Genomic DNA, 13,086 nt, shown 5'->3' on the forward strand with positions numbered 1-13,086 from the left:
AGCAGCTCATTGTAAAAAAGGCCTTGCCATCAGTAGTTCTATATATTTCCTTTCTCAGTAGCAGCTCCTTGCAAAAAAAGCCTTGCCAACAGTAGTCCTATAATTCTCTCCTGCCCTCTCCATCCACAGGTCAAGGAGTAGCTTAAGGCTATTCTCCTTTTTCACTTAGAGTGCTAAAGTGGCCAGACACCGCTTTTGCACCAAGGTGGTAAAATGTTAACATTCTGTTGAAGCTGATGGCTGTCAAACCAATGTGCCCGTTTGTCAATCTCCATTACGCCTTCTGCACGGTCTATGTCGCCTTTTTACCTCTTAGGGGGAATAAATTCCCATTTCTCTTTTGCTTTTTAGGCACAGTGGAGGACTGGTTCTCAGCTTTGGCCAACTAGGAATAGAGGTGGCTGCAGAGATTTCCATTTCACTTGACGCCTGTGGCAAGTGTCACATGGAGGCTTGTCAAAGCCACAGAGGGAGCTTGCACAGAGGTGATGAACTCTAGCAAGTCTTAACAGGTTTCATGCCTGATTTTGGACAATGTGTGTTATATTCACATGCTGACTCACTCAGTGAGAACAGAAGCAACAAACCGAGAGCTTTGGCATTTGGATCCATTCAAGACTGAGATGTTTTCACTGTCAATCTGTCATCCATTCATTTTCAAACCGCTTGTTCAATATAGGGTCGCTGGGATACTGGGCCTATCTCTGTATTGTGGAATTGAGTAAATTTGAAAGAGTATTATACTGGTTAGGATGTAAATTTTGAGTATGAACCTCCTAATTAAACACTGAACCATCAAAATGAGTAGGTCTTTCTAAAAAAAAATAATAATAAAAAAAATTTTTAACAGCCTACTGTCACGATCTGGCTCAGCGTGGCTTCAACAGGAACACAATGAAGACGGAATAAGAATAAACAGGCTTTAATAGCAGAATGCATACATAACCAAACTTAGCTAGTGCGTTAACAAGAACCGACAGGAAACAGAGAACAATGAGGAACTAAATACACAGAGCTAACGAACATGATGAATGGCAGCTGGTGAGATGGGTGTCCATGGTAATTAATGATGGCGGGAAACTCAGACATGGGAAAACAGGAACTAAAGAATACAAACTAAAAGTCCATGAAAACAAAACTAAAAGAACATGACTGTTACATTTACATACTGTGTATGAAACATTTCTGCAGGTCTGTCTGAATGACATTTGTAATATAATTTCCTTATAATTTCCTTAACTTACTTATTTGATCATTAAATTGCCTATTTCTTTACTTATTTATTTACTCAATAATTTGTTTTATATATGAGAATCTTTTTCTATTTTGCTAGCAAAGGTGGAGTGTATATTAACAAATCAGGTAATTTCCCGGTAGTGAGGTAAAAACAAAGCCTAATCATTCGTGTATCTGACTTTGAGTATTCCATTTATTATGTCTGTTTTGATGTTTATGGGAAATTTATGGACACATATCCTCTCATGCCGTTACAGATACAGCATTTTTACTGTAGGACTTCTGCAAGAGATGAAAACACATTTTTAAAGTTTCTTGGGTCAAGAAAAAGTTGGAGTTTGCGATATTTCCTCCTCCCTATAGACCTTATGCGCCAGAGAAACGAGGGTGCTGCCATCTTTAGAATATTGTTTTTTAACTACCGTTTTGTGGTCGCTCTGTATATTTCTATGACATTGCTGTCCAGGAGTAATTAGCTTTTGAAGTGGATTTACTTAATGTAAAGTTAACGAAAGTTATCATGAAGACTGTAATGTTTAAAGCAGATGACTAAACAAATGTCAGTCAACCGGGAAGATTTTAAAACGAGCCGTTCATTAATAAACATGCAAAATCGCTGTGAAAATACAGACCGGAAGTCAAAAGACAACGAGCGTAGTGCTGAAAAGGGGCGGGGCTACATAATGTCTATAGCTCTCACGAAAAGCTCACTCTGTCTGGATACACGTAAATGCACAGTAAGGACGCTTTCCTGTCATATAGCCTATCACATGTGCACTTCAATAAGCCCAAAGAATGCCTGCTAATGTGTTTAAATGCCGGGAGAAACAGGGGTAAGGGGCAAAAATCGAGCTGTCATTCGGTTTATGCTTAAGCCTTTTATGGCTTTACTCCAATAAAGGAAAATGGGTAAACGCATTAACATGTCCACATGCATTGTCAGCTTATTCAGCATAATCGGGTTAAGAATGTGCACGTAAACGCGCTCACTTATTTCCTGAAAGTGAAAGCAAAAACTGACTGAGCATCTGTCGCTGCATTAACGGGGCATTCTCTTAGAGAGGACGATCAATCTACGTTAAAAGCTGATGACGGTTAATCTGAATTTACTGGCTTAATATTTCTCTAATGGACCATACTTTAATGACAGTGAAAAAAATAAGAATGCATTTTTCTTGTTAAACAAGTTTTTTAAGTCAGCGTTTGAAGCTGCTTTTGATTTTCAAAGATGACTGATTTGTGCTGTGTTTGGACCAAAAACAGTTATTAGGCCTATATAATTTTAGTGATATTACTATCAATAATAATAATAATAATTTGTAATTGTATTGTTTTTAGTGTTATTAGTGTCATTAAAAGTTGTCGCCTTGCATTGACTTGCCAGCGATGGAAGAACAGCCAAAAAGCTACGCTTGAACACACCAAACCAACTAAAGGTGACTGCCAACTAGTATGTGCGTTCTGCGTCTGCGCGTAAGGAAATAACTATCTATATATCAGCAGGTATCAATAGTCTGTATTCGTCATTGAAAAAGGGACACTGAAAAAAGGACTGCAGATATACAAACTGTATTGAACTTTTAGGTAAGGTGACGTATGCCTTCTGTCGCTTTTCGCTTATATTCTTGTGCTTACACTTGTTTGCTAAACTGAACAGCCAATCATAGCAATCTCTCACACCAACACCCCAATGCCGATTCATCATGCTGACTCAGGTGAACTGCCGCCGACGTGTAGAACACAGCAAAGACTATCCCGACACACACTCACAGATGGCCGAAGTTGGCCGACTGTCAGATGGTGTGTCATGTCATGGCCCTTAAATACATTACTGACCAATTCTACCTTAGCAACTGTTTTCGTCCGCCATTTTCTCATCTTTGGAGAGGATTTGTGTTTTGGCAAGTTTTAAACAAAAATAGAGTAAATCTTACCCCGTGAGATTTTTTTTTGTGCTAATTTTCTTTGTCTATGTATAATCTAAGAAAGGATACCTAAAGTCATGTGAAAAAGAAAGGACACCCTATTAAATTCTATGGTTTTATGTATCAGGACATAAAATGTCATCTGGTCCTTGGCAGGTCTTAAAATTAGGTAAATACAACAACCTCAGAACAACAACGTGACATATTACACTGTGGCATTATTTATTTAACAAAAACTAGGCCAAAATGGAGAAGCCATGTGTGAAAAGTACACCCTTACAGCTTCCATAGGAATTAAGAGTGTAAGTAGCAGTCAGGAGCTGATAATCAAATATCTTTGATTTATTGATCATCAGCAAGTGTGATCAACTCTATAAAACCAGACGTTTTTGCAGTTTGCTGGTCTGGAGCCTCTAGGTGTGTGTTAAAACAATGCCAAGCAGGAAAGACACCAGCAATGATCTTAGAGAAGCTATTGTTACCGCCATCAATCTGGGAAGGGTTATACGGCCATTTCCAAACAATTTGAAGTCCATTATTCTACAGTAAGGAAGATAATTCACAAGTGGAAAACATTCAAGACAGCTGCCAATCTTCCCTGGAGTGGACGTCCCAGCAAATTCACCCCAGGGTCAGACAGTGCAATGCTCAGAGAAACTGCAAAAAACTCAAGAGCTACATCTCAGACTCTACAGACCTCAACTGACATGTTAAATGTTAAAGTTTGTGGCAGTAGAATTAGAAAAAGACGGGACAAGTATGGCATGTTTGGAAGGGTTTCCAAGAGAAAGCTTCTTCTCTCTAAAAAGAACATGGCAACATGGCTTAGGTTTGGAAAGTTGCATCTGAACAAACCACAAGACTTCTGGAACAATGTCTTTTAGACAGACGAGACCAAAGCAGAGATGTTTGGCCATGATGCATAGCGCCAAGTTAGGAGAAAACCAAACACAGCATATCAGCACAAACACCTCAGTCCAACTGTCCATCATGCTGATGGAGGGATGATGATTTTTGGCTTGTTACTGTATGCAGCCACAGGACCAGGGCACCTTGCAGTCATTGAGTTGACCATTAACTCTATATATAAAAGTATTCTAGAGTCAAATGTGAGGCCATCTGTCCGACAGCTAAAGCTTGGCTGATATTGGGTAAGGACAATGATCCTAAGCACACCAGCAAATCAACAACAGAATGTCTGAAAAAGAAAAATCAAGGTGTTGTAATGGCCCAGTCAGTGTCCAGACCTCAACCTGACTGAAATGCTGTGGCCAGACCGTAAGAGAGCTGTGCATAAACACATAACCACAAACCTCAAGCAACGTTGTGAAGAAGAGCAGGACACAATTCCGCCACAACGATGCGAGAGACTGATAAAGTCATATAGAAAATGATTCCTTCAACTTATTGCTGCTAAAAGTGCCACTACTAGCTATTAAATTATATGGTGTAATTAGTTTGTCACCCATGGCTTTTCCATTTTGGCTTTATTTTTGTAAAATAAATAATGACACAATGCAATATGTCATTTGTTGTTGTACATCTGAGGTTGTATTTACCTAATTTCAAGACCTGCTAAGGACTAGAAGTTTTTTTTATGTTCTGATACGTAAAACCACAAAAAGGGTGTCCTTTCTTTTTCACATGACTGTACATTTGCTACATTTAAATGAATGTACTAAAAAGGTAATATTATTTACATATGGATTCCTGTCCTGTCACTGATCAAATCATCATTTTGGTTGAGATTGAAATTGTTGAAAGTGTGTTGGATCAGCATTGAAATTTTGATGAAAGTCAACAGCACACATGGGTGAAGACAGTGACATTGAACTAACAGTGATTTGTAGTTGATGAGCACAATATCATTCAGGCATGTATCTCTGCAGAACACTAGTGGGTGTTTCTCAATCAGTGGGGCGTTTTCAAACCACAATGGCCATTTTCAACCGCTTTACCCGATTTGCTCTAATCCACTGGGGGCTTGGTTTAAGGCCTTCATGATTTTAGCAAGTCTGTTGAAAAATGGTTGAAAAACATTTATTGTAGTTTGAAGTTGGCCACTGATTGGTAAACGCCCATTTTGCACTTCTCAGTAATCTAATGCTTCCTCAATAGAGAGAAAACATAGGTGCATCCTATACAGAAGCACCTGACATACTTACATGACTTCTCTAGCACAGTTTCAAACAATGGTGCATCTACCTTATTTCTCTGTTCCTTTGTTTTGCGTGCTTATTTGCGTTTAATTTGTGTTGTTACTCACTGTAATTAGATAGATTAAAAAGTTATTAAAGTGTTTGAATAAAGCATATATTTTTCTACATTCTTAAAAAATGCACCTTGCTTTAGTAAAGTTTATTAGGAATGTCCTGAATAAAGTTCAGGAACCAGCGTCATTTAACAGATTTCTTGAAGTTACACTTGTAACTTGATTATGTTACCCTGTAAACATAAACCAGACAGTTGATGGCCATTGACTTCCATGGTATTTATTTCCTACTGTAAGGCCCGTGAAATTGGTCCAATGGAGGTTTTCCAATAACACAGGGAAGGTCTCACGTGCTCTGTCCTCACTCATGCGAAGTATTGGTTGGTTAAATGCAATATATATTAATCATATATTTACTCGTTTATTTCATCTGACTCCATAAATGAGAGGGTTTTAATGATATCTGTGGATCATTAATCATGAGTGAATGTTTTGACTATTCCGTCTAACTTCTTCAATGAAAATCCGTTAGAATAATCAACAATGTAACAATTTATTATGTCAGGTAAATGTGTCATGCCAATTCCATAATCAATTCAAAGATAATCGATACAAAACATCAAATGCTCTGGAATAGAGATAAGATGCAAACCCAACATTTTAAGAAATACGTTAGGCTGAGAGATCTACATCTCCCAGCCTAACGGACCCATCTGAAATACAGAAAAAGGCCCCGATCTCCCTGCTGCAATTCCTTAAATAGACAAACCTTTTACCTGGAAACATGTAACAATAGAAATTTGCATGCAGTGGTCGCATCTTCATGGGGGTGTGGGACCATTTGCTTAGAGACCACCTTCCTTTGTAAATCAGTTATCCATAAGCTCTTAAAAACCTTATTACCTTTTGTTTTATCTATCTGGATATGAGATATCTGTACCAGTCGCACTGTGACATTTTAAATGATACCAAACATGAAAATACTCTGTGATAATCATTCACATTAAACTATACATTTTCTTGGGTGATTTCAGCTGATCATCTGAGCATGAGAGAGAGGGGGTGAGGGGAGAGGGAAAGAGATGTAGATTAGATGACTCGGAGGTGAGACTTTCGTCTCAATGATGCATGAGAGCCAGTTCAAATGCTAATCTCCAGAGAGGTCCTTTTGTCCTCTCAGGGCCTGGTCACCCCCAAAACAGACTGTTTGGAATTTCCTAATTTATCAATTCTTACACTACTATGGAAATCAATGGCCACCGTAAACTTTCTGGTTACCAACATTCTTTAAAATATCTTATTTGGTGTTAAACAGAAGAAAGAATCTCATACAGGTTTGGAACAACTTGAGGGTAAATAAATTATGATAGAATTTTCATTTTGGGCTGAACTATCCCTTTAAAGATATTATATTCATTGGAAAAACCAATGAAACTTTTATTCTACAGGATAAACTTGTAACTTGAATGCTTTTGTCCTTATTTCTCCCCCTTTCTTTTTTAAAGAATTATCTTTTAATATATTTTTTGTCATTGATTGATTGAATACAATAAATTGACTCAACTGCTGGAAAGGTGTCATTTATATTTTAAAAGATTTTTGGCGAATTTTTAAATGGTCAGGAATTTGTTGATGCACCATTGAAGTGTAGTTGAAATATTAATGTTGTTTCAACATTAACTTGGTACATCAGATGGCAACATTTTTTGACATTCCTTTTCAGTTGTATTTTCAGTTTTTCAACAAAATGTATTTAGAATCAACATCATATTGTAACATTGATCAAACCATATTACCAAAGACTATTTTTGTTCATTTCAATGTTGATTCAACAGCAGTGATGTAGATTCAACATCATAGTGTAACGTTGATTCAATAGCATTACCATTGATTTTTTTGTTCAACATTAACTGAGGGTGCAAAAGTGATGTTGATAAAATATCACTTTGTGATGTTGAATCAATACTATTACCATTGATTTTTGGTTGAAATCTCAACATTGCTTCAACATTAACTGAGGGTGCAAGAGTGATGCTAAAGCAACATCACTTTGTAACGTTAATTTAATGTAATTAGTGTTTACGCATCAACACTGACTCAACTTTGTTTCAATGATTACATGCTATCTGGGGAGTGTCTTTTTTCATTTTTCAGAAAATATTTTGTTCCTAAAGTGGAGCTGAAGTGGAGGGTTTTGCAAGACAATGACTATAAATTCTCTGACTCAGTGAACATATTGGTTGAAATTCACCACATACCTTTTCCCCATAGTGAATGTAGGTGGACGCCTCCGGGCCCAGGTACTTTACCAGGCTGGAGATGACAGCATCTCTTCTCTCCTCCATCTAAAATAAGAAAAACATAAAAACATTTGTTTATCATCATATCATAAAAGGCCAATGCTGCTAAAATATAACTGCACTGTTGTCATTGTGAAAAAGAAGTGTGCTTGGTTGTATTGAATGTGCTCTTGTTGTGTACTTTAAATCTCAATTGTATTAAAAACTTTACTTATAGGTAATATATTAATGGAATAAAAGGCCAATTTAAGTGTACTTGAAGAGAGAACACTATGTTTCTTAACACACTTAATTCAAAGCAGACTTTGTAATAATGTCAATTAAAAAGTTTAATTTTAAAGTAAATTTTAAATCCTTTAATCAATCATCTTTTGACAGCCTTTAAAGAAGCCTTTAAAGAAGGACACTTATTTTGATGTGTTAAAGTCTCCCTGTAGTGAAAATCCAGCTTTTAATGTTGTTTATATGTCTACGTGGTGTTTTTAATATGCTTTAAAGTGCCCCTATTATGCTATTTTAAAGTTTCCTAATGTTGTTGTGGAGTCTCCTACAACAGGTTTACATGCATCAAAGGTAAAAAAAACTGTTTAATTTCCTCGTAATATACATTCGCACATCTCCACATTTTCAATGATTCTCAAACGACTCGTCAGATGAATCAATCTCTCTAAATCCCTCCTTTCTGCGAGCTACTCTGCTCTGATTGGCCAGACAGCTCAGTCTGTTGTGATTGGTTTACTGTGTACAGCCTGCGTCGAAAACAAAAATGCCCATTGCCATAACAACGTCAGCTCTGCTTGTCCTGAGGCTTCCTACACTGTAAACTAAACACAGAGACGAACAATGATGTCGATTTTACCATAACAATGTGAGTGAGAGTCCGATGATGAAAAATTGGAAGATATAGTTATTCAACCCGAACTTCCATCGCAAGGACAACTCGAGCAGGACGTTTCTCAGTGATACACTACTCAGTTTGAGGTACATTATGAGGTGTTGCAACTGTAATTCCTCACCATCAGCTTTAGCAGAAGTATTTCAGTAAGACAGTAATAATGTGAGTTAACCAGTTAGCAGGAGACCTACACAAAATAAAACTCAAAACTAAGTATTTTGAACACCATCTTTCAAGAGCAAGCGGTGTGCGAATCCTGCATTGAACTCCAAGATTTGAGAAGCTGTCATCAGTGAAATAAAGGGAACAGCAAAAGTTTAGGATTATACAGCTGTGATATCATGGTAAAGATTAATTTTAACCTCGGATTCTTCACATGCTCGTCCTTGGGCAGTGAAAAAAAACTGGCTTTACCTTCACATTGTAGAGCACAGTGTCTTCTCGACATGATGCTATCCAGTATCCACAGGAATCAGCTGCAGTATTTGAGGTTCAAGTTTTCCCTGGTGTCTGCGTGCGCAATAAGTGGGCAGGCAATATGCTAATGTTTCATCTTGACGTCACAACGAAACGGCTTATGACTCGTTTGAAAAGCGATTAATTTCATTGACTCAGAGTCGAGTCTTACTTTTGAAAGACAATAACTTTATATATACGGTGCACTATCAGATTTAAAACTTTGTAGGATGTTTTCATTCACTTAGGTCTATGTTACACACTACATGAAAGTAGGGTGAACATATTTTAGTTTTCAGAAAAGAGGACGGGGGGCGTGGTTAAGGTCGGTGGGGGCGTTGTTGGGGGGCGTGAATGCATCAACAAATGCTTGACATATGCATTTACAACCTTGTAACTATGTTATTGTAGGCTACTTTAATACATAAAATAAAACATCCTTTCCATTCAACTTTTGGCCAGCATTAATAGAATAATAACAAACAAATAAAAAAATAGTTTAGCTTTTAACACCTTTTACATGACACTGTTTCTATTTATGGCCATAGGTTAAAATAAAATAAAAAATCTACTACACTATTTCAGTAAAAAATAATTTCAGTCCTCCTGATGTTCTCTTGTACACTTTCCTTATGTGGGCTTCTAGGTTGCTAGCACCTTTATTTGACACTGACACATAGGCTACGTGCTAGCTTTGCAGGTCATGCATTCTGCTTTACACGGATCCCGACCCAAACGGAAACCCCTGAATTTTCTCTGTAAATCATCTGTGAATTTACAGTTGGCGTTTTTTTAACGCTGTGCATGTGCCACTGTTGACACGCGGTTTGAAATGTTGGTGTCTGTTTCTGACATCACAAACTACCTTGTAACCAATCACGTCAATGTGTGATCGTCAACGAGTGGATCTCTGAGCTGCTGTGAGTGAGTGGGGGCAAGGCTAATTTGCATATTCATAGAACCGCATATACTAAATGAGGCAAGGGTGTAGAGTAACATTCAAGCTATTTTAAGGCATGACAAAAAAAAATTTAAGGAAAAAATTATTAATTTTGGTGATCAAGGTAAGTTTTAAGGGAAAAAAATATTGACTACAGGGGGACTTTAACACACTAAAGCACATGTAAAGTATCATTTTTAAATTGTACTGTTCTATTCGATATTACATTTAAAGTTAATATATTTTAAATGCACTAAATTACAACTTCATCATTACTAATTAAGTATAAAGATAAGTTTCATTACAAATGACATTTAAGTACATTTTAGTTAACCATAAATGTTTGTCAGCACTTTCTACAGTACACTTTTACCATATTTCAAAGACAATAGAAGTAAAATAGAAAATGACATAAAATATGTACTTAAGCCCTCTAAAGTTCAGCTAATTGCATTTAAAATATATTTAAACTAGAATACACTCTAATTTAATAGTAAATAACAATTAAGTGTCCGAAAACATTACATATATTCTTTTAAAGCATATTATTTTAAAGTATATTATGTCCTTAATAAGTTCTCTTTTTTAAATTACGCTAAACTGTACTTTTTCACAAGGGCAGTAAATGGGCTGAGTCTGGTTCTCCAACCTACATCGATCTTAATAACTCAGTTCCTTTTTGGTCTCTGTTCTCTATGAGTTATGGGCAGAAACGGGCCGGGGCACGCACCCCTGCTGTTACTATGCCAACGAGTGACAGATGTTAAGGGAACACATAAAACCCTGCATCTGCATGTTGTGAACACTTCCACTTGAACCAAGTGTCCCAGACCATAATTCAGCCTACAATTATGGCTTTGCACCAGGTAGGGGGCAGGGCGGCAGTGGAACCATATGCGGTGGTTGGTATAAAAGTGTCCATAAGGAGCTGGAGGGCTAGCCGCTATCTCTAATGCCTGCTCATAAAACAAACCGTACAAAATTGCACTTCATGTCCGCATTTCAAATTTTGCCAGCTCATTCATGTGCAGTGCAGTTAATGTGGAGTAACGGCAGAAAGCACATGGCTTGGGCATAATGTGCTGAGTAGTCAGTCTGGACTTCTTAGACATCCGTATAAAAAGAACCAGAGCTCGGCGACAACTGCTTTGCAGAGTACAAGACATTTTACAGACAAAACTCATTAATGGAGGTAAAAAAATAAAAATGGGTTGGTTATTCCAGCATAAAATACCACCATACACAAAATGGAAATGTTGTATTAGTAGATGAGAACCAGACTGACTCGTCCATCTGATTCATTATGAATGAAGCAACCATAAACTCAGTTGCTTAGAAGAACTCCTCTTGTCTATAATGCATGACAACGGATGGTCTGGGAGTTTTATCATATGAAGCTCATCTCGAAGAGTGAATTCTGGTCTCATCTGGTTTTAAGCTTTAGGCTACAGTAGCTATTTTCTGCATGCAGGATGTGTGGCTATCTTTGTTTGATTTAGCATCGAGTAACAGATAAATCAATATTTTGCCACATTATCAGTCAGGAAAAGACCCTTTGAAGACTCAAAGCTGGAAATATTTGTTTTCCCAAGATAAGGCTTCCAGTTTAATTCTGTAGCAAAGACATTTAGCTAATTGCTTATCAGATTAGGATGCTGAGAAAATAAATTTGTCCTTCATTGCACTGGCTCAAACACTCACAAAGACTCGCTAAGACTAGCATGTTAGCAACATTGGTGTCAGTGTTGTTTTAGTATTATTTATTTTATATTTTGGTATTAGTTATACAATAATATTTTTAAATAATATTTTGAATTAACTTTTGTTTTTATATTTTCAGTTAAAATTTTAGTTTTAATACATTTAGAACTTCAACTTGTTTATTTCAGTTGGCATCATAAATCAAATTTGCCTTGATCTTTTGACATATAAGAGGCTTTTGTACCATTAAAACATCCTGCAAGTTTCATAGCTCAAAATGTCCCTCCTCATTTTAAACAAAGCATTTATTTAATCAAGCTCCAAAAACGGTTCGTTCAGATATTGTGGGATCTTTGACATCACATGGGCAAACAAATTTGCATATGACCACCTCCAGAGCAAGACATGGATGAATTGTTATACATCATCGCACCATAGGCCCTGCCCACTGTCATTCAGACGTTTAAAGACTGACATTCGCATACATTGGATGTGAGCATTGCGTCAAAAGCAAATAGAATCCATTATAATCACTGACGCTGTCTACACTGGTGTCAGGGTTCTGACCAAACCAAGAATTAACAGACTGAAGTGACAGAACCCTGACAACTGGATAAAGTATACAGATGCCCGTTTATTTTCTGCTGTACTCCACGCACTTGAGTCTGTCGACAACAGGACATATGGAAGAGTAAAAGGAAGCGTTAAAGAACATTCGCTTTGACACATCCAGTTTAAACAGCTCATTAGCTCATTTAAATTTTGTTGAAAGATGCAGCAAGACATACCTGGGAACAATCAAAGTCCACACAAGACCAGGCTGTCTTGTTTCCCAATTACCCCTTGTGTATTAATGCTGCCTTCACTGCCTTTGATATCCCACAATCCCACAATCTGTGACAGTTGAGTTACAAAAATAAAGATGGCATCTGAAAGTTGCGGTTCCTGGTCAGTTTGCGTGTAAATGTACGTTTCTGACCAATGTTTTCCACTTCTGATATCATTCCTAGCAAGAAATTACTCTAATTAATCATAGTAATTGAATATTTGCTTAGTTTTCACCAAAGCTCGCTCTATTCTCCTGTAGATCATTAAACTGTTACGCTGCGTCAGAAGTCTGTCCGAAATCAGTTTCATGAGGTGCCTTCATGCACAAACGCTTCCTGCAAAGTCATTGCCTGAGAGGCAACAAGCCAACAAGCCAGCTGCCTAAGTTTTCGGGGACAGACTAAGTTTTTCATCTAATATTTATATTGTATATTATTTCACCTTTATTTCAATTACTGAAAACATTTTTTAATTATCTATTAACATTAACAACACTGGTGCTGGTCTAGTTCGTGGACCAACATAGCCATGATTTTCTTCAGCAAAATGTAGCTACTCGTACTCGTATTCCTGTGAATGGGAGAAAGTGCAAT

At 37.2% G+C, this 13,086-nt stretch overlaps 1 protein-coding gene across 2 annotated transcripts in view; it reads right to left on the minus strand.

The window, feature by feature from the left end:
* The window catches only part of LOC308683838 (putative flavin-containing monoamine oxidase A), a 63,757-nt gene that overhangs the window by 14,099 nt on the left and 36,572 nt on the right, over positions 1-13,086 (minus strand). For both annotated transcript variants that reach the window (XR_014029293.1, XM_081354642.1), the window contains exon 10: positions 7,632-7,718. Coding sequence is in view for 1 of the 2 variants with exons in the window: in XM_081354642.1 (XP_081210768.1) it covers positions 7,632-7,718 (87 nt within the window). In the remaining variant the exon portion in view is untranslated. The remainder of the gene's footprint in view (positions 1-7,631; positions 7,719-13,086) is intronic.

Source organism: Scardinius erythrophthalmus (genome assembly GCF_964197995.2).
Source record: "Scardinius erythrophthalmus genome assembly, chromosome: 23".
NCBI classification, from domain to species: Eukaryota; Metazoa; Chordata; class Actinopteri; order Cypriniformes; family Leuciscidae; genus Scardinius; species Scardinius erythrophthalmus.